This window comes from Oryzias melastigma, linkage group LG20 (genome assembly GCF_002922805.2).
Source record: "Oryzias melastigma strain HK-1 linkage group LG20, ASM292280v2, whole genome shotgun sequence".
NCBI lineage: Eukaryota > Metazoa > Chordata > Actinopteri > Beloniformes > Adrianichthyidae > Oryzias > Oryzias melastigma.
Genome location: NC_050531.1, coordinates 7,783,712 through 7,807,129, shown reverse-complemented (window position 1 = coordinate 7,807,129; position 23,418 = coordinate 7,783,712). Strand labels below are relative to the sequence as shown.

Sequence of the window (23,418 nt, the reverse complement as noted above, 5' to 3'; positions counted from 1 at the left end):
GCTTTAAAGTAGTCAATGAACCTATGAAGTATGATTTTGGACAGTGGATGAAAACTGCAAATGTCTTACATTTACTGTATGGAGTCAGATAACCGGTTAGGTCTGTCTTCACTTTTTCTCTTGCAGACTTTTTGACTTTAAACACCAAGTTTTCAAAGCCACTCTTACCATACTTTCTTTTCCAGAGTTTGAGGTCCAGATGCAAACCCGCAGGCTAACCTCAGATTATCACAGTAAAACCTGCTTCAACCCGCTCGCACCTCCACTGCTTTCCAGCCTAGCGATTTCCCACACTTATAGGACCAAACCCTGCAGCCTGCGATTCTGCTCTTTCAGCAGCAGCTCCCTCTTTACACCACAGTGGTTCTGACAGCCGTGATAAATGTATAACAGACTCACTAATATTAGCATGCATAAAGAAAAAAAATGTAGAAACTTCTGGGAAAAAAATAAAAAAAGAGCCTTGGGATCAAAAAACGCTTTTGTGAAATCGTAAAATGTCAAATTCAGAGATGGTGGGATGTTAGTGGAGAGCTAGCGCCGATGGGCTGTTAGAAAAAGACCTTTATGAAGCAGTAAAAGAATCCTAACTTTATCATGAATAAGCAATCTAAATTAGATTAAAATATTTTGACTCCTGTTTTTTTATTCTCTAAAAATCACCTATTTAATTAAATAAATTGGGCTAAAATTAGGGGTTTCCAATCCAAGTTTTCAAGGAAACAGGACACCAGTCCTCGAGGACTGGAATTAGATAGAAAACCATAAAAAATAACAGATTAAAGGTTGTGTGCAGCTCAGTGATCAGTGTTGGTGTGCTTGCAAGCACATGAAGCTTGGATGCATGCATGAGTGAGTCAGGCCATTGTTCCAGAAAATGTGACCCGAGCTCACGACATCCTGCAAACATTTATGTAACGGGGAGGGTTTGAAAAACAGCCCACTGTCATTACAAGGAAGCTCAGGTCTGAGTCTGCATTGCAGCCAAGACCTGACGGGTCAGCGCTCTTGCATGTGATACGCAGCTCTTTACAGTGCCAGCTCCGCCAGGTGCACAACAGAAAGGCTTTTTCCCCGCAATGTGTCACCCGCCTCGGTCATTAAAAAAAAAAAGAAAAAAAAAAGCTAATTTACAGTGGAAGGACAATGCGGCGTGATTTCATAAAAAGAGGTAGATTACATATTATATCATGCTGCTGCCGTCGCGGCTTCTGACACACGGGCTGACATGTGGAGTGGAGTCAAAAGGAAATTATGATTGTTAAAAATAATGGCAGGCCCTGTTAGGAGCCTGCTGTGTCACTCATGGAGGTGTAAGTATAGGCCTGACACATGGTCGCGCATGGTCTGCGCATGCTGTCAGTCCATAAAAAGCCGACTGATTGGTCCTTTTTATTCCTTACAAGTTAAAGGAAATTAATTTTTACTGTAAGAAGTTGCATAAGACAGTCTACTTTTGTCTTGGAAAGAAATATATTTCCTGACATGTCTGTGATGTGACATAAACACAAAAATGTGTGTGAAACAACAGCCGCTATACAATGACGTGCTGTCACCAAATCTTTCTTTCGACAGGACACACGTTGAACTGATTTCTCTTATTTTATATGCACTTTTCAGGTAAAAAACATTGCAAACATCTGAGAAAAGTAAAGACATTTATGAAAGAAATTAGATTTTTCTCCTGCATCCTTTTTCACCTCCATCGTTAGTGAGTCGGTGGTCGGCCGATCATAATTAAGTAAGAACCTTTTAAATAAAACCTTTTTTGACAACACATGTGCCACTATTTTGAGTATAAAGTGTAGTTTTCTTTATTAAAATCTCTTTTTTTGTCCCTTTTAATTAATTAACTCTGCACCTCCCCCTACCGCCCACAGGTTAGTCAAACCAACATGTGACAAATTGATGTAAAAACCACTTTTTTCAAAATATCGGTTCATCTATTTGTTTTATCTCCATAGCAACCATTTCATGTTTTGATTGCCAGGGGATGCCGAACAGATCTGTGCAAGTTTTAGAAGAATCGACAAAAGTAAACTTTTAGATTTCCTTAGCAACTGAGGTTTTTTACTTGCCACACCCACGTTCTTAATGTGTTCATATCACGTGTTATATAGTCTTTCTTAGCTCTAGCCAGGGGTCCAGGCATACAATTTTCATAATATTCAGATGAAAAATGTGAAAGTAATAGAAGAATGCCACATTGGCAAACTGTTCAAAATCTACATTTTCTAATTTCATCCTTTTTTCCCCTAATTTCTTTCCAATTATACCCGAGAAGTTAAGAAATGATTGATGAAAATTCCTAGGAGGAGTTTTTGTTTGTAGCTCAAACAATTTTTTTTTACATTCAAGATGGCGGCCTCTTTCTGAGGTCAAAGGTTAGCAAAACTCCAGGGGTCGTTGTAGACTTAAGATGGTGGCATGTGTGTGAAATTTTGTAAAAAAAACTGCTTGAACAAAAGGATAAAATTTTACCCCAAAATGGTCACCAAACTGTAGATGGCCATCCCATAATTTCAAAACATCCTTTGGACATCCCCGATAATTGTCACGCACCTGTGTGAAATTTTCTATCTGCATTCGACCCATCCCCTGGGGGAGTGGTGAGCTGCAGTCACAGGTGCAGCTGGGAACTATTTTGTGGTTTAACTTCCACAATCCAACCTGAGGGTGAATGGGGTCCCATTTATAGAGTCCTTGGTATGACTGGATTTGAACTCACGACCTTTGAGTCTCTGGGCGGACACTCTACCACAAGGCCACTGAGCTGATAAAACAACCGTATGGCTTTCTCTAAACGGGAGTTACAAACTTCAAATTTAAAGCACAAATTGTTCTTTAAATTTGAATTATCAAATTGTTGGTAATAAATTAAAAACATGTCACATAAATGGCACTTATACAAAAAAGTCACTTTCTAACATGGGAGTCAATGGACATTTCTCAACACAGTCTCTAGTGGCCATTTGAGGAACTGCAACAAAAATAATTTTGGGATTTGCTTTAAATTTTGGAACAAAGAATAAAAAGTGGGGGCGTGGTCACAGCCCCAAAAATGGATAATGCGCTTGTTGTATTGGATTTTATTTGTTTACTTCCATTGATGCAATTTTTCCTTTTTATATATATATATGTTGTGCAGCCCTTCAGTGGACTGTTGTTTTTAAAGGGATTTATAGAAAAAGTTGAAAAAGTAACTAATTAATTACATAAACAAATGTCATTACATTTCCTGTTTTTCTCACATTACTTTCCAAAAACTCTGAAATAAGCTACTCTAATTAGAACAAATTACATATAAGTGTACTTTTTGTGATTAACCTCAAATAAAGCACATCTCTGAATGCTTTTTTTGAACAAAACCTTCAAGCAAGTTAGCAAAAACAAGTGGGACATAATTAAAAAAGATGTGTATAAACCTATAAGCCATTGCAGTTCTGCACAATCACAAAGCACCTGTCAATAAACCAGTCTGTATACTGTCTGTGAGCACAAATTCACCTTTTGTCTTCTATAGCCAAAATACCATTATAGCTAAATCCCAGAGTCATCCATTCCCATTCATGGCTGCAGAATCCCTCTCTCGCTCCCTGCTCTGATGCATTCCTCCTCTAATCCCGTCGCACAATCCCCAGATGACCTTTCACAGAGCGGTTTGTTTGTTAATTGGCGTTTTAATTTAAAGGACTTCACAGAAATCCCATTCAAAGCTGACAATAACGAGGACGCTAAGCGCCAAAGTCACACCATCTATACAAGAGAATGACGGATGATGCAGAAAGTAATGACGGGCAGTTTGTTGATCTGAAAAAAATAAGCTGCAGCATTCTAAGGACATATAAGCATATCTCTAAAAGGACCACCAGAAAACATCACCTGGATAAAGAAATCTGTTTAAGTCAACTTCCAAGAACTTTCAAAATAAAAGTAACAAACATGCATGCAGAAAAAAACTATTTACCATTCTTGCAAGAATTAGTCTTCATTGACTTCCATGTGAGACTGGAAACTCCCCGATCCCTTCCTCTTGTGCTTTTTCTGCCACTTGCTTTGCACAGCTGCCCTGTCCTGCTCTCCTCTCTTTCTACCCCACAGCGGATGCACACACTCCGCCCCCCACATCGCTAACCATCAAGCACAATGCAAGCAAAAACATTCCCCACCATGCGGACATCAGGGGGAAAGTCATTGCTTGCTAGTTTTTTTTTTTTGTTTTTTTTTTTACATTTGTGTGAAACGGCAGCAAACAGCAGGAAACTTCTGCTCATGAAGTGATCAAATGTTCTGATGTCCAGGTTCAGCGATCTCAAAATGAACAAAAAGTGCTTTGAGATTCAAAAAGTTTGGGCTTAAAACGGTTGCTTGATCATTAATCCGCTTGTCTGGGCTCATCTTCCGCCTTATTGTTCCCGAGGTCACAACCCAAAACAGACGATGCTTTACTGATCTCTACAGTTTTGCCTGTAAAGCAATTCAGCTTGAAGGTGGTAACAAACCCTGAGTAAAAAAATGGATTAATCCAAACCAAATTCAATAATGACCAATCAAACATATTTTCTCTCTAAAACAATTCTTGTACTTTTTCCTAGCAAAAGGTTAGTTTTTAAGGTAATAATGCATCATAAGTTATGGAAAAAGTGCATCTATAAACAAATAAAACAGGTTTTAAATGGAAATTTAAAAGATAAAATCAAAATTTAGCCACTTTACTACCAGTAATTCAGAAAGTATTAAAAAAAACATCAACTATAATACAGAATACAATAGGTTCCAATTCTGAAATATTTCAACCTATAAAGCATATTTCTGCTATGTTATTGCTTTGTTCGTGGGCTGAGACAGAGCTGTGACGAAATACATCAGATCCAGTCACACAGTCTAACAGTTTAACTCCAGCCATCCATAAAATCATTTGCACACACCTGTAAAAAGGTGCACAAAAAAGTCCTTACATGCTCCCTATCTGCCTGACCAAACAAATACATGCAAACTATTTGCTGATGTTCCCCAAAGCTCAATAAGTTTGGACTTGCAGTAAGATTTTAGTTAAAAAAAAAAAAAAAGAAGACTCTCTCTGGATTAAGTTTCTCTGGTGATTCATCAAAAAAAAAAAAAAAAAACTGCCAGGTTTTATTTGTGCACTCCCCCTTTATGATAATGTCAATGTGAGATCTGACATTAGATGTAATAAATACTGCTTCCTTCTTATTCTCTGAGGCATGCAATGCACATATAAAACACTCAATATAAAAAAATCTGTTAAAATTAAATTCATTTTAAATAAAAAACCTTCAAAAGTTTGGGTATTTTTGGTCACAAAAAGTTGTTAAAGAATGAAAAATACAACCTAAATCTCCAAAGAACATTTATTCTATTATTATGTCCAGCCTCCTGGAGATTTTCTGCAGAACAAAGACAGACAATGCCAAATAATCCCATATTTTTTTTATTAAGGCTGCCACAAAAGACTATTTTAATAGTCGACTAATCATCGATTAATTTTTTTGTTTAGTCGACTATTCGGGCACACACCGTAACCATCACTAAACTTGAATTGTTTAAGCTATATGCTAACTAAAAATAAAGACAATGGTTTATTAAACCTTTAATAAATCCTGCAGCTTATTTCCTTTATTAGTGTTTGGAATCAAATGAGGAAAGGAACTATTTTTCACTAAAGATAAAGTTTTGGTCTCACTGACTCAAATATAACAAAAGTGTATTTTGGGATGCTGAGTGCTCATAACTTTACTTTACTACACTTTGACTCTTACAAACTGTCCGATGTTCTTTCTTGATTTAGGGAAGTGTTTCTACATGTCTTGCAGGAAGACTTGATCTCTTTTGAGAGCAGATGTTCCCTTTAGCAGAGACATTTTTTGAGCTAATGTTAGCTTAGCTTAGTTTAGCTTAGCTTAGCTTAGTTTAGCTTAGCTTAGTTAGATGAAACACAAATTCTGCCTTGTAAATATTGGATTTTACACTTTTTTCTTTTCTTTTTTAATGTTTCAAGCTCTGTTGGAGTGTTGCTATGGTGCCCGAGTCTTCCTAGAACTTCCGATGACATCACTACTGAACCGGATTAGCACTACTGCGCATGAGATGTGGCACTAGAAAGCGCCCACCACAGTTTTGAAAAAAAAAAAAAAACTTTTAAATTAGTCGTCGACTATTTCCATAGTCAGCATACTTATGACTAATCGACTAATCATGGCAGCACTAGTTTGTATCAAGCCTCACATTCAGAATTTTTCTCTCCCAAATAAGTACCAATTCTTCTGCCATATTTTTTCTATCAGTAACTGTCCACTTACCCTGCTCCCTTCCAAAATCCCACTTTTATTCGTCAGATTGTTGCTCCAAATACACACACAGTCTCCCAAGGTCTAGATTATTTGATCAAAAACATACAGGAACTCGTGAAATTCCAAATCTCTTAATAAAGACAGCAGCTACTGAGGCCTATGCTGCTAAATCTCCATCGGGATGCACATTTCCTGTTCTGAACTGTAGCCGTACAGCTCACAGCAACTGACAAACTGAATGAGGTAAGATTTTTTTTAACATACACATATATATATTTGTATAAATCCCAATAAAACAACTGTGGCACCAACCCGTTTATGAAATTATTCTTTGTAGAATTTAAAGCTAAACACTAACGTTTCCTCATGATCCACGTTTTCTTGTTTAAAGTAAACCTGCCTCTTGTTCTAACATCTAAAAAAGCAACTGGTCCCACTTTAAGTTATGTTAAGTTCATAACTCCTACATGTGTGCTCCGCTCCCTAATCACTACAGAAGAAAGGCTGTCTGGAAACAAAGCACGGTGAATCAGAATAAGGCCTGATCCAGATGCTGGGAGCTGCTTCTGTCAGCAGTGAAATCCTTCTTCTGCACTTCCATCTTTGCCCTTTCTTTTGAAGTGAGGATCATCCCTCTGGCTCAAGGACGAGTCCAGATGTTGGCTGGCATGCAAAGACTTGCATAGTGAATACACAGATGTTAAAAAAACAAGTAAAAAGCGAAATGTTACCTAGTGGTGGAAGTGGAAAAAAATCTGTTTATTTGGACATAGTTTCTGCAGAGCAGTTCTTTAGAAGTTCTGTGCAGGACTGCTGGCGCAAAGCAACCCCGCCCCCCTTCCTCTCCCCAATGCAAGCTTGTGGCTCATCAAGTGTACTTTCTAGGGGTCTGTAATGGCAAGTCTGGCAATAATATCTCACAATACGATGCATATTGTGATACATCCCAAGACTGTTCTAAAACAATTTTTTCACTTTTTTAAAGAGTATGACTTAGAGAAAAAATCTACCTAAATATTAATGTCTTTCATTGTAATAAAATGGTAGAATATCACTTATTTAATGATCACAATACTGCTTTTACTCCAATTTCATGTCGCTTTTCTTTAGCTAAATTAAAACATGTTTGTTTTTATAGGGAACAGTCAGCATTGTTGGAATTCCACAATATATCTTTTGCATTATAAGAAAAAACTGAATGTGCCTTAACCAATAAAGTTCTAAAAATATGGTAGATGAAACATGCTCTTTATTTCCATTATTAAATGTAGCATTTAAACAGGAGCATGAATGGGTGACAGTCTGCTGAGGACAGTCGCTGAAAGACGCTCATAAATACATAATTCAACATCGTCTTGTCAGCATTTCAAATCGATACAAGTATCGCCAAACAAAACATCGCGATATATCGCAGAATCGATTCTTTCTCCTAAACCTCTAGTCACAAATAAGCTATTTTTAGATCACATTTTTTGTCTCCTCCTGATTCATTTAAATGAATAAATCCTCAAAAATGCAACTTTGATCTAAATTTTCTTAACATATGTCCTCCATCATCAGAACATGTTAAATCCATTTTCACTGGAGTTGGTAAAACTTGACCAAGAAAAACACCCATAAAAACTTAATAAAGACAAAGTAAGAAGTCGATTTTTGGAAGATTGAGGTTTATGTGAGTATTTTTTGTCACTTTGAGTTCAGACTAACCTGACTTGTACTTTTCCAGCTCTACTTTCCACTGCATACCTGTGGATTACCAAGAGCAGCTAAAAGCTATTCTCCTCTCCACTCTTGTATAATTTAGTTGTTTTGCGACAACTTATCTAAATAAGTCAAAGAATGTGCAGGTGAGGCTCGTCCGGCTGCAATATTTACAAAGGGCCTTAATTGTGCAGAAAGGAATGCAAGGGGCATTAGGTTAGAACGGTAACTCCAGCGTCTGTTAAGACGACCTGAACTTTTTACACCCTCATGACCACTACCTGTCTGACAGGTCAGGGCAGCAGCGCCCCGGCTTAAGACAACAGCAGCCATACATCTCTGTTTTGCTGAAGAATCTGCCTCTGACAGGAGCTCAGACCTGATTAGCTGGTCCGATTAACGCAGCGGCGTTGCGTTTGAGACAGCGTGTAAAATTCTGTCTGGCTCGACTCATTATCAGCAGTTATCACTGGCAGGTTCCATCGGGGCCTTCTGTCAGAGCGGCTTAACACCCCCACCCCCCAACGACACTCTGGATTAGACGCAGCCTTGGCGCCGCTTTAGGGACCTCTTCTGGTTTGGGGTGATGTACCCAAACTACAAGATCTACCATACCTCCATATTCCTGCTTGTTTTTAGGGGGGGTTGAATGATTTAAAGCAGATGTTTTACTCCAGAATGCTTGATTTTTAAAAACAAAAGTCAACAAGACATGATTGGTTCAAAGTATTCAAAATAAATATTTAAAGTGAACTACAGGTGAGTGGAAAACAAGCATATTCTCCCATGACTAATCCCAGTTTTATTCTTTGTTTCTGTGTTCAAGTTTCAAACAGTGAGCTGCTGCAAACTTGGAGTCAGCGTTATCAAGCTGACCTTGATTCTGTGGAGCGGGAGTGTGGCAGAGCCAGGAACCCACAGAGAAAAGAATGTGGGAGACTGTCTCAATGTTCTGCTTTCAAAAGAAAAGCTAAAATTATCATCTAGTTTTCTTGATATTTTCTCCCAAAAATAAGCGAAAATGCGTAGTCCCTATGGCTATTGTTCATACACACAGCATGGATTCAATAATTTTTGACTGAAAGTTCATTAATTTTTCAAATACAAGGTAATTAATCAAATATTAACAATAAGCAAATGTGAAATGTAATTTACTTTTTGTATATTAAAGAGTCTACATTAACCATAAGAGATTCTAAACAACAGACCATGTCTCTGATTGCACATATTTGAGATTATTACGGTCTATCTGGGTCTGTTTTAGACTGGCTTGTCTCCAACCTCAGTGGAAGGTTCATTAACCTTTGAAATGACAAAAAAATATATTGTGGTGTTCCCCAGGGTTCAGTTCTTGGCCCTACTTTATTCAGGATATATACGATTCTTCTTGGGAAACTAATTAGTAAGGATGTGTATTAGGAATAATCTGGTGATACGATACGTATTACAATATACGTCTCACAATACTATACATACCATAATATCTAAAAAAAAAAACTAAGTAGTACTTGTCTAATAAGAACAAAACTGCGAGGCTGACTGAACCAATGAGATTGAACATTTAACACAAGCTCGTTCTTGCGAGATCTTGTTGTTCTGCTGTGGTGTAGAGCTGCTCAAAGTGTGCCGTGCTGCCAACTAGTGGTCGGGAGTTTAGGTGGAAAACAAAAAACTAGATATGGCCTTGTCAGCATTTTAAATTTATAAAAGTATCACCAACTGAAATATTGCAATATATAACAGAATTAATTTTTCCCTACACCTCTACTAATTAGTAGCTACATTTCTATGCAGATGATATTCAGCTTTATTGCTCCTTTCCTGAAATAGACTATAATATCTTTAGAGAGACATTGTAAACAAATGGTCAGAAATTACCCGTATCATCTGAAAAATAAGGCAAAATTAAAACACATCTTGACGATTATTCATGTTTTTTTTTTCTCTCGTTTAGATTACTATAATTTACTTTTTTACCTGTTGTCCAAAACTCTGCAGCAAGGCTTTAAACTGGAGCCAATAAACGACACATTCTTCATTGGTCCTCTTTACACCAGTTAAATTTGGAGTTGATTTTTAAATGTTACTTCTAGTTTTTAAAACCTTGCATGGACAAACCTCCGCATACATTGCTGACCGTTTAACCTTTTACTTGTTGGCCCAGTCCTTGAAGTCAAACCAAAAGCTTTTACAAAATTCTAAAACCTGATTCAAACCAGAGGAGACTTTTCCTTTAACCCTCTCAGGGTCAAATTAAGTTTAGTGACAGAAAAAAAATGAGATATTTGGAGGAAAAGGCTGTTAAGATCTGGAACAGTTTACCTCCTTACAATTGATTTTTGTGTTAAAAATAAACAAACTAAGTGTACTAACTTATTTTTCTCCATTAAAAAATACTCTATATTATACATTTATGACTTAAAAAATAAGATTTTACTTCATTTTTCCAGCATTAAAGACCAACTTCGATGATTTTTTGTGTTTTTAACATGTTCTTGTGCATTTTTCTCACGATGGACGATATATATAAAGAAAATCAACCTTAAAATAGCATTTCCGAGTTTGTCTTTATTCAAATCATTGTGAATCAGGAGGAGATTCATTTGGAAAAAGGTTGTAGCTGTGACGAAGAAGCTAGAATTTGCAGACCACAAGCTCCATGCTCAGCTCCATTCTGATGCATTCTGATCCATGTACGTCTTTGTTTTGCTCATTTGATCTCCACGCTTATTCCAGAATCTGAGACAACAAAGTCCAGTTGTGCACAGCTTCACATATGCTGCATAAGAGCCGTACCACATGAAAAATAATGAAACAAAAGGTAGAAATCCAGCCTCCCCACTAACATGAGTTGTCAGCATCAGTCAGTGAACTCTAGCAGCTTAGTGGTGACAGACTTGTCTGTCACTTCTCCTGTCTGCTGCAGACAGCTGCCCTAACATGGCTGCTCCGCTCCATAAAGAAACGCAGTCACAGCTCATCAAGCACACACAGGCTGACACACAGGCGGAAGGAAGGAATTCAGTGTGTTTGTGATCGGTCAAGCAGTTCAGTTTGTCCTCCTCACAGCCCTCAGGCAGACAGAGGAGTGAGAGGATGGGTGGCGGTCAGGCCAGTGGGTTGTTATCTCGTCTCCCTTGTGTGGGATCCAGGTCTTTGGAGGCGAGATGAGTGGAGGAAATTAAAGCACTTGCTTTGCTGTGGGTGGAAGGATTGCAGAAAAAGAACAAAGAGAAGTTGGATTGCACACAGTGCTAGTTGGTAAATGTCTGCTTGTTCACAGTGGGGTCATCCACTTTTGAGATATTATCACCGCAACCTCCGCCTGACCTTGATGGATCCCCGCCTTTGTAACCCAAACCCCATGAGACATTCCCTTCTCACCTCTGGAAGCATGCACAGTCACTGCTGCTGCTGCTTTTCCTGTATTACTGGCAACTTTACGTTGGCGTGGGAACGCCAACAGGTCTTTTAATCCCTCACTATATCTCCAAAGTTTCCGTAAACAAAGTTGACTTTTGTCTGAATTAATTGCGAGTCCCTAAGGCACAAAATGTCAAACGTCTGAACCATTTGTTTTCAGTTTCAGCTGCTTCTGGTTTTGCATATAAAACGTGACACGACAATCTGTCTTTTTTTTTATTTATCAGCCATTTAATTTTTGACATCACCTCGTCCCGTCCTCCTTTATCCAATCCCTTTAACCTCAATAACCCCAAGATTAACCCCAACATCAGCTTAAAACTTTCAATTTATCTCATTACTACGACTAGATTCTTAGAAGCTGAAAAAAGAAATGTTGAAATAGATCCAAAACCAATAGATTTAACCAGTGCTGGAGCCAGAGCATTTTATTTGGAAGGTTGTAGAGGGGTATCAATAATATGTATGTCAAACAGTTTTATTATTTTTTATCAACAATAAAACAGCAGTTATGTTAGCTGATGTGCTATTACTAATATAAAGAAGTGGCAAAAATAAAAATAAACATGTAGAAATTCTTAAAAAACAGATTATTTGAGGGTGGGGGGGCAAGATTTCAGTAAAAAAAATATTGCTTTTTAAATTTATGCAATGCTTAAAGAAGCTTGTATTAATGATTGTTTTTTACTCTTTGTCAAAAATTGGGGGACAAAGCTTTTTGCTGGGTGAGGGCATCAGCCCCCTTTGCCCCCTGTAGCTCCGCCCCTGGATTTACTGTGTTTTATTGCAAATGCACCCATAAATTATGAGAAAAAGTGTTAGTTCATGGAGACAGTTGCAATATCTGATAATTATAAATTGTGCAAACATAAAAAACAAGTCCACAGATCAGTCCCAAAATGACAATGAGGAGGAAAAACAGTTTCTTGATTTCAAAATTAACACAAAAGCATCTCAATTCTGCAGGATCAGAGAATCCAAGCAGCTGCAAAACAATCTAGGGTCATAACTTCATCCCCATCGGGCAGGACGCAGCATGTTTTATCATCCATGCCCTGATGGAGTCATAATAGATTTACGCGTTCGCTGGCAGAAACGAAACCTTTAAAAAGCTCGCGCATAATCTGCAACTGCATTAGTTCTAATGACGCAAATGCACCAAAGCTTTCCGCTTCTACCGATCTGCTCTCAAATATTGCGCCAGCTTGCCTTCCTTCCCTTCTTGGAAGTTTGCAGCACCTGCGCGCGCCGCGGCACGGAAACTTCAGGGCGCACGCACAAACAATCGACCAAACAAACACCAAACCACTTTTTAGATTAAAGATTAGAAACGGCACCAGCTCAAACTAATAAAGCATCTGCAAAAGAACCCCACCTTTGTTGGCTCTGACCGGACGGACACATGTATTCCTCTGTGCGCAAAAATAAAAACAAAAATTAAAAAAATAAAAAGTTTCTTTGTATTCCTCACGTAGAGAGCGCCATGCCTCCCGCGGATCTCCACATACAAAGGCTGCTCTGAAGCGCTCCTGCACAGTCCTCTCTAACAGGCACCTACACGTAAACTGAGACCCTCTGGTAGTGACATCACAAGTCACCATGGCAACTCTGACTCCACCCCAACTCTGAGCTGATCCTACCTGTCTGACTTGCTCCAACTTCACAACAAGATCTTTCCTCCCTTTTTCTGTGTGTGATGAATTATTGAACAGTCACAGAATGGATTGTCATGACACGATTTTATTCTTTAAAAAAGTCACAGAATTTGGATTTTGTTTGATACTGAGCAGTATGCAAATTTGAAGGATCAGCCTGAAGGAAAACTTTGCATGACTTCTAAAAACAAGCAAACAAAATCCGTCTTGCACAATGACTCGAACAATTGCCCCGAGCTCCCTTGTGGCTTGTTGCCCATCTCACGATTACCTCAACTGTTTTGGCCACAAAGCCAGTTTGTTCGTCTCCTTTGTGCTCCGTGACCCAGCACAAACAAAAAGCACAATGGCCAGGTGAGTTACGTGTGACTCCAGCTGCCCTCTCCGTCGGCTTCAGTGACCTGAAGACTTCCAAACCTGCAGCCGCTCAGCTATGGGAAGTGTGCAACAGAGTCTGCAAGGCTGGCTGGTGCAGAGAGTAAAAGCAAGTCAAATTAGGGTGATTAAAAAAAAGGAGTGTGCAGGCGATTTAGACCTTTTGTGGTTTTCATGGATTGTACTTGGTGGTTTGCAGTGGGAGTGAAAAATAAAAGCAGATTTATGGAGAAAACCCTCATATTTTATCTACAGCTAAAAAAAAATGAATGTGGGTTCACTTCAGTGCACTGATAGCCATAATTCTTCGAATGGAACAACTGTTTGACCGTTTTATATAATATATCTGTTACAGTAAGTAAAAGCATCATTTTTGTCTTTTTATAGCCAATTCAGGGATTTTTATTGATTTTTATTGTTTACTATTTAGCACTATTCGAACCCAATTCTTGACTTTGGTAAAAATGTTGTTTAGTAAATAAAATAATAACTAAAGTTTAATGGGGCTTTTTAAATACTGTATTTTTCCAACTCCACATCTAGAAATCTATACTTTTAAAGTTTATGAGTAATGTATTTACTTTAATTACATTTTTGGGGTAGTTAGAACTTTTTCCAAGAAAATCTGGCCACGCGGAAAAAATATTAATAGCCGGAAGTCCCTCCGCTGCCGGAGTGGACACACAAAAAAAAAGATAGTTACAGTTTATTCCAATTTAAAAGCTTAAAAGCTGATAGTTTTGAACAGTTTTTAAAATATCATTTTTGAAAGGTCTTCTGAAAATTCCGCTTATGGGACCGGCTAAACCTGCGAAACTTCGGCTACTCTGACTAGAGATTGTTTCTGGAGCCATCTTGCTCGACACTAGATGTCCCTCACTTTTTTAGAAGAAAAAAAATCTAAATTTCTTCTGATATGAACTTAATCTCTGAGTAATAACATGGAAGAAAACAAACAACCTTATCATCCACTGATGCACATGGATAGGATCTTATAGCAAAGTAGTTTGAAGGTTTTGGAAATTCAGCAGCTTTCTTAAAATCTTATCACCCTTTTCTTTTTCACCAAATCCAATTTCTGATAATCCAGCAGCTGCTGGGTCAAAAACTCCCACTACTCCTATTACTGCTTTTAAATTTAATCTGCACAAACACCTGTCAGTTTGCATTAACTTTCCTTCTAAGACATGTCATTACCTCTGCGTATAATCCCCAAAATTAGTTGAAGTAATTAAGACAAAAAGTTGACAATATTTTTAATTCAAAAGCAGCAAAATTGTGACAAAACCTTTTTCTATGAAATCCAGTGGACTAGAAGGACATGTAACAGCTGGTTTGGTTCATGACTTTTAAATTTCAAGTAATTTACAACATCCTGTTTCAGCAATACATCACATAGCTTTAATAAAAATAAGAAGATCGCAAGAAATCCTCTTTACTTTTTTTTCTTCCCTGAGGAACACCATTTTCTCGCTGATCATATCTGAGTTCAGCAATAAACCCTAATCTGTCAGGAAATCAGGATAAGAGGAAAACCCAAACTTTACTGTAAAACATTCAAAGCAGCTGATTGAAGTTGGAAAAATAAAATTAAATGATTAACAGCAGGATAAAAAATGTATAGCTTCTAAAATAAAAAGCAAAAATTGAGATAAATGCACCCACATATGCAATAAAATCTCTGTAGAAAATTTGGAAAACTTTAAAACCTCAATCAAAAAAACAGTATTTACTTAGCAAACATTGTTTTTCTGGTCTCTGTAAACTTACTGACCTGGTCCCTCAACCTCTCCTGGTGACCCATGATCGCTGATGCATGATGGGGGTATTTGTGCTTCAGGTGCTCCAGGAAGGCCTCCCTCTTCTTGTCCATATCTGATGGCTGCATAGCCAGGATCTCCTGGGAGCTGCGGGCCCCTCCTAATGTGTGCCTTCGAGGGACAGCGCGGCTTCCTTTGGCGTCCCCTCTCGACGGGGGCGTCCCATTTGGGGAGGCCTGTCTGCGGTTTACGTGCTCGGCGTCCTCGGGGGAGGTCACCTTCAAGTTGCTTTTGGTTTGTTCTGGGGAAACAGAATAAAAAGAGACAAAATCGTCAAAATTTGAAGTTAACGAGTAAAAAAATGTCAACTTTTAGTAAGTTTTTAAACTAAAACCTGGATTGTCTTTTAGAGATCCACCTAATATTATTTTCTTAAAACCAACACACCTCCTGGTAGTGCTTTTCTTTCATTGCTATATGCCAATTTTGTATGAAAAATATGATTACTATGTATGTACCCATGAAACAAACTACTTAGATTCATAATTTAATGCTTAAAAAACAGAAAAAATTCACAAATTTAAGCATTTTTAAAAAAAATAATGTCAGCTGCATTATCTTTAGCGTGCTATGTCAGCTCCAGCTACAACAAAAATCTACACCACCAAGTTTGAATCCTAAAAAACATCGGTCAATATCAATAACAATCCTTGCTTGGAATACAAGTCACAAGACTTTTATTTGGTAATCCAGATGTTTACTTTTTTTTAAGTATTCAAGTGAAACAACAGCTTCAAAAACAAGGACAGAAACGTGATTTTCTCTGTTGTCACTTCGAGTCAAGCCTCAACATGTATTTCTATTGAGTGCAGGACTGTTGTGTGTTGAAAGATGGAGGCAAAATGGGGGTTTATGTTGATGCACAGCTGATCTGCTGGTAGCCAGCAACAGAAGTGGAGGTGTTGAATGCTGCGAGTGTGCAAGTGTGAGCAACATTTTCTAACCGATAAAGATTTGCTTGAGTAGCCCTGGTCTGTTATGGGTCATGCATACATTAATGTGGTTTCTGAGCAGTGAAGTAGAACAAAACCTTATTGAGACCCTACTTTTTGAGCAAATGTGTTAAAAAGATCATTGGAATAATGACAAAATAACTACAACAAAGGAAAAAGTAATATATTTAGTAGCTACATCTGGCTCCAAATTTGCGTCTGAGGTAATAGAAAACCTGCTTGAGACTTTGATGCAAAAGTACCATACCTGCAAGAACATATTTCACCAGTTTGTGTCAAAGTTCATGTGTTTGCATTAAAGACGTGCCAGGAAAAAAAGCTTTCATCGTCCAAAAAGAACATTAGAGGCAAACTACTGTTTGGAAGAGAACCAAAGACCAGATGCTTAAAAGAAAACCACATCAAAACGACACCTTTTTGCTTTTTTGAAATGTTCTCTTTAAGACTACAAAGACAATGTTTTTATTTACATTTTTTAAGACCCACGCTTCTAATTGTAATATAGAGTAAAGTGGCTTTTCTGTTGTTTTCATATCAGGTCACAGAAATGTGAAATACCTATTTCAGTGGGAAAAAAATGACTAGTTGTAAAGCATGGTGGAGAGAGTATCATGGTTAAGGGGTTACTTGGCAGTGCAAGGAATTGTGGGATGGCGTTCCCTTTGCCTGTCTGGGCGGATCAGGGTGTAAGTGTGGGTTTTGTCAATGCGTTGTGTTGCCTGGCTGTTTTACTCAGTTTTGCCCTTAATTTTTTTATCCTGTTACATTTTTTCCTTCTGCACCACGAGTGAGTGAGAGGATGAAGACATGTTTGTGGTGTAAAATATGTTGTGTATGTAACTGATCTGTCAGCCTTCATGTTTGTAGAATTGCCTCAATATGTTAGCAAAACGAAATTGGACCTTTAACAGTAGCATAAAATGATCTGGAGGGTCATAATCATCGCGCGGGCCGATTCTGGCCCCCAGGCCTTGACCGTGACACATATGGTTAAGTAGGGGTCCACAAACTACGGCCCGCGGGCCAGATCCGGCCCTCCTCCACATTTGGCTCGGCACTCCAAACCGTTAAATTAGACATTTTCTTAGTTTTTTTTAGGCTAATTTGAAGCCTATATTTTAGCTTTATGCTAACTGTTTTGGCTGAATCCGAATTTTTTTCAGTTTGTTATGCTAATTTGACATTTAGCTAATATTTCAGCTACAAGCTAGCTGTTTTTGCTAATTTAGGTTTTTCAGTTTTTTAGGGTAATTTGGAGTTTAGATAACAGTTTAGCTTTATGCTAGCAGTTTGGCTAATTTAGGGCTTTTTTCAGTTTTTTGGGCAATTTTAAAGTTTAGCTGATATTTCCGCTACATGTTAGATGTTTTGGAAATTTTAGAATTTTTTTAGTTTTTTTTCTGCTAATTTGGCACTTCGCTAATATTTTACCTAGCTATCAGCTTTAACGTTTTCAGGTAACAATTTCAGCATTTTCATCAATCAGTTTCAGTGTTTTTTTTTTCTTTCAATTAAAACATCTTCAGCTATTAATCTGTTGCAGGTAATGCTATATATCTAGTTTTTAAAATGCTTTAGTGTTACTTTTTTTCTGTGAAGATTACAGAAATTAATTATTTAAAATTTGGAAATGTGTGTCTTTCTGGAAAATCTTTACGTTTAGGCTTGATTGTGATTGTTACACTTTTTCTGTTCCCCGGCCCCCCATCAGAGAAGAAAACAGTTATGTGGTCCTCACGAGAAAAAGTTTAGGGACCCGTGGGGTATATGACAACTATAAATACATTCCGCCATGATGTTAAAGGTTAAAAAAGGGGCAAATTATGGACACATTTTCCATAGTTTGCATCTCTTCGTGTGACTGTTTTGACATAAACTGTTCTTTCAGTGGGTCAAAAAAAGAGGGGTTTTATATAACTAAGAATAGAAACACAAAAACAACTTGTTTTCTAAGTCAAAATCCAAACAAACTGCAGGTTCTATTTTTCCCGTTAATGCAAGTGTGTCCACGATACAATAGCTAACATGTAATTACTGAACAAGAGAAAACGTTACTCTTTTTTACTTTCACGTGAGAATAACCAAAGCAAAGGAAGACGTATAGGCACGTATATTTGCACACTTATTATCCGCATTATAGTCAGCAAGGTGTGTGTCAAAACTGGAGGGGGGGACTAACAGGAAATAAAGGACTAATATGACTCATAGACACGCATTGAGGAAAGACTTAAAAAACTTTTCTAACATAGTTTTTGTTTGGTAAGCTTTAAAAGCTAAATGGTGGAGTATTATCAACTTAAACCCCCACCCTACTCAGAGCCGCAGCATGTCTCATGTACTTCCAACTCTATTTTTAACTCCCAAACAGTTTCTCCGCTGCCAAATGCACTCAGACAGAGCACACCAAAACCTCTAAAATATGTAATATCCATTTGGCATGTCATAAATCTCATTACCTTCCAAAAGAACACAATCTTTGTCCTCATCTGCAATTTCTTCTTCCATTGCTCTCTGTGCGACTTCAGCAGCACTTGACTTGGAGAACGAACCGCCTGCTTTGCGATTCCAGACGTAACTCACGTGGAAAATGGGGCCTGAGATAGGCCCTGCCCCACTGCCCCAGGATAGACTTGTGGGGATTTAGAGAGTCAACTGCATTCCAGGACACAGAGCAACTAGACCCTTACCCTTGGGCCAAAAGCTCTGTTGCCCCTTCGGAGTGATCATTGACTGAGATGACACGGTCCAGAAAAACTCTTAAGTCTAACAGGTGTCAGAGTGTCTGACACACATGTTCTTATAGTCTGGTCTTAATCAAAGCGGTGTCTGCAGGCTGTCTCTTGTTTATATCTGAGAGGCCCACCGCATGCTAGCATCCAAATGTGTCATAACCTACTTCTGAGCAATGTCCAAACTGCTCTCACGAGTGTGCAGCCTCCTCATGTGTGATTGAGTTATCTGATTTAAAAGGAGAGCCAGTCCATTTAAAAATATAGTCCCTGCATGTGAGTTTTCTATTTTCTTTTTTTTTTAAGAAGCTGCAGTTAATTTCTTTGCAGCTGCTGATGCAAGTGACCCAAAGTGAGCATAGTGAAAGTGAGGCACTTTAAAAAGGAGAACGTGAGGGGATCAATGGGCAAGTTGGTGGGCCATGTAATTGAAACTGGTGTGGCGAGCGCACGGACAAACACAACAGAGCAGCTGACGTGTGATGTCGAACACACAGAGACGAGCCGGCTTCTCTCACCGTCTCAGACTCCGGCGCTGAGCCTCAAAGGGTTATAGAGGAGCAGGCCAACTGGGACCACAAAATACAGCCAAAATGTTAGGCTGTTTAACAAAGTGTTACTTTATGCTCCCATATAAAGATATGTAATAGGTGTTTCTTTATTAAAATTGTTGAAATAAGACATTTTCGAGACGTAGAAAATACGCTGGACGGCCCACAATCTCCCTGATGCATCCACTTATAGACGACTAGATCCATGTACGTCTTTGTTTTCCTCATCTGAGCTAGAATCGTTCCAATAGTGCTCGCCGTTTTTATTGTTAGGTTGGAGATGTGAGGGGCTGTAAGCTAGTGGGAGAGCTTGTGAACAAAGCTCTCCCAGTTATAGGTGATAGGAAGAGGGAACGGGCTTACCCTGCACCAACAGTCTCACTCACAACTCTGGGGCAGATTAATATTAAGCTACTGCCACTTAAAAATGACTTATTTTTTGGTTAAAACCTGCATAACTATAATTAAAAGACCACTGGGAACGCTTAAAAAATAAAGGAATAGATGATCGAAGTGGGTCTTTAATCATCGTTCTCCAATCAGTTGTTCCTCTGTGAATGTTTAAAACGAAAAAAAGACATTTGTATATAAAGAAATAACAAATATCCAATTTAATGTTTTATTTAGTTTTAAGTCATCCTTATATCAAGTCCACGTATAAACTTTCATATAAACTTTGAGAAACGCATTTCTGAGACTCCTATCTCATTGATATGATCAACATTTTCCTTACAAACCCATCATACAAAACGCATTCTGACCTGTAGTTCATCATCAATCCACTAGGGGTAGTAGAAGAGCTTTTTCTGCTAAATTCAAAATGGCTGCTTCCATGAAATCTGAAAAATTGTTCAGTTTAAAATCATTTTTACCGAGAATAACTCATCTGTTGTTATTATTTTTTTTAAATGACTACTTTCTGTTATGAAAGACTAAAAAAATCAATAAATAATTATTTATAACACAGTTAAAAATGTGTGATTAAATTTGAGACAGTGGGTAGATGAGTTTTTTTTTCTTGAACACTTGACAATATTTTTGCTTCTTAAACTAACTTTTTTTTTTGCAAAAATGTATTAAATCACCCAACATATGGTTAGTGACACTGTTGATATCGTGTAATTTTTGGGTTTTTTTAGGCTTAAAAAGTAAATTTACAAAATTAGACAGTGTTTACAGCCAGCAGATCATAATAAAACACAACAAAAAAAGGGAAAAATATATCAAAGTGTCAGCGAGGTGGTATTTACAAGGAAATAAAGAAAAAAATAGGAAATTCCCATTTTTTAATATTGTAGATTTCATCAACGTGTTTAAAAAATATCTTAATTTTGAAATATTGCAATTATCTGTCAGTTCTATGATGTAGTCGGCTTTATGGGCGTAAAACTTTGAAGCTCCTACACTGTAAAAAAGTGAAATATTGGCTCAATTAACAAAAGCTCTGTAATTTGTTGCATTTAAAAATATTTTGTTTTATTAAATTACATTTTTAAGTTGAGTAAACCATCATCACAAATTTTTCATTTGATGAAAACTAATAATTTTTAATGCAACAAATTACAGAGCTTTTGTTAATCGATTGTTTCACTTTTTTCAGTGTAAGAAATAAAAATGTACCTCATAAAATTAGACAAAAACAGAGTAAAATCTCACAGTTTACTAACATTAGCACTGCTTACTGCATCCCATTGTTCCTGCAAGTTATATTTAACACGACAAATATAAAAATTCACGCTTCAGATGACAAAGAGTAATAAAAAATGCGGTATTTAACACTGAGTCACTGTTTCACAGATGTAATCTGAAAACAATGTCAGCACTTATGTGTCAAAATTCCCCCGTCTTGAAAATTGCAGATCATCCCAACAAACCCAGAGCTCCGCCTTTCCCAAAGCCAACCCATAATCAGAGCAACTCCTCCAAACCAGCAGCTACATTATGTGGTCCAAACAACCGTCAGCATTCGGGCCAACAAATACCCCCCCACCAACACCAGCACTTTCAGAGGAATGCTATTCTCTCCTCACAGCTGCCGGTGTTGGGTAAATGATGACCTGCTCCGTTGAAAGACAACATGCACTCGCTCATGAACACACCGGGGTCTGATGAGGAGCAGGGCGCCCCGCCGTTTGGAGTTACTACGCCGCTGCCTCATTTATTGAGGAATGCATCCCACTGCCCACCCCCTGCTATTACTGTCCCATAACTACACAGCGTCGCACAAAGCCCATTTGTGTGCATCAAAATAAGCACTCACATCACATGACTTTACAACAATAAACAGGGAGGCACAAACTTTTTATTCAAGTACAGGTTTTCATAAAACATCAGCTGATGCATCCACGTGCTGCAATATTATAATTCAAAACTATTTTGCTTTTTAAAAAGTTGGAAATTCTGACAAAATTATGAATTTGTGCAGAAATGTAGGATAAAACCAAAATATTATTAAACTATAATTTAGTCTTAAATGGAAAATTCAGGCATGAGGGAAAATAAGCTGCATGATTCTGCATCATGTGCTGATTCAAAAGAGCAGCCGGTTACTCGCGTCAGACTAAGACAATCAAGATTCTTTTGCCCTTTTCTTATCACTTTATTTTCCTCCGCCCACGGCCCGGGCTGCACGCCGAAGCTGCACACGCTGCAGCGGAGAGCGAGCGAGCGGGAATGCTGGTGGGGTGTCCCGTGAAACTCACGTCGATACGCCAGATAAGTTTCAGTCTAAGGTGACTAAAAGCAATGGAGCCAGACAACATTTTTCCAACAGAGATATGAGCGAGCAGACAGATTCATTCACGAAAAAGTGATAATATCTGACTTCCTATCTGGGTTTGAAGTATGAGAAGTAAAAACTTTTTTCACTTGTTAACACAAAAAGTGACACAAAGACTTCTGCTTGCGTCTATGGCTCAAAACACTTAGCAAACACTGAGGTCTTTGTGTTAAAATGGTTCTTTATGAACACTTTAAGTTTATTTAAGGGTCAAAAACGCCATCAAACAGGTAAAACGGGTTCAAATTAATACACTATTACATACACACATAAACATGGCATAAACTAATGATAGTTTTCTTACTCTTGAAGGGACTGTTCTGCTATATTTATGCAACAAGTAGACTTTGTGTTTACTAAAACCACATTTATCAAAAGTTTTTGTGAGTTAAATAACAGTTTGGCAGCAAATAAGTAAAAAAAAAGAACATAAATAAAACAGAGCAGCGGCTAATCTCTGTTTAAAGAGTTTATAGAACATTATAATGTCACTTTGACAGGTCTATTTTTACAGTTTTGTGAATTTTTATATACCACAGCCAATTCCAGGGGTGTCAAACTCATTTTGGTTCAGGGGCCGAACCAGTAACATTATAGCAAAATAACCTTTGATCAACCTATTATCTGTAGCTTTGTTTTTTTTTTTCTCAGTTAAAAAAATGTAACAACCAATCTAGTAGCTTAATCACTTATTACAATCTTTATTTTATTTATTTTTTTAACTCTTGTTATGTCGGTCTTGCGTTTCCTTTGCTTCCCCTAGTGGCGGAAATACGCATTGCAGCCACTTCTGTAAAGAACCATAACTCGACACAGGAATGGGCTACAAACTTGCTTTTTTTTTTCAAAAGATCCTCGTATTTATTTATTTATTTATTTATTTCCCTTTTCATGACTGGGGCCGGATTAAACCATCTGGGGGGCAGTATGTTTGACACCCCTGGTCTATTCACTGCATAAATCCACCGTCCATCACAAAATAGATGAGTGGGAGTGACCTTAACTCAATTGGTAGTGAAGCTCTCACACATATTTTCTTGTACATTTAAAAAAAATAACTTTAAAATATAACTTTAATTTAATCTTAAAGAGAGATTAGATGTAAGAAAAATAGTGAAAAC

General features: G+C 37.8%; 1 protein-coding gene across 13 annotated transcripts in view; it reads right to left on the bottom strand.

Annotated features, from left to right (window-relative positions):
- Nucleotides 1-23,418, bottom strand: part of si:ch211-285f17.1 (sickle tail protein homolog) — a 123,975-nt gene that overhangs the window by 35,801 nt on the left and 64,756 nt on the right. For 10 of the 13 annotated variants that reach the window (XM_024279564.2, XM_024279563.2, XM_024279560.2 and 7 more), the window contains one exon: nt 15,240-15,526. In XM_024279564.2, coding sequence (XP_024135332.1) covers nt 15,240-15,526 — 287 coding nt within the window. Of the gene's footprint in view, nt 1-3,967; nt 4,520-9,989; nt 10,077-12,810; nt 13,124-15,239; nt 15,527-23,418 lie in introns of those variants that run through there. The other 3 variants (XM_024279568.2, XM_036217448.1, XM_024279567.2) reach the window with 3 other exon arrangements.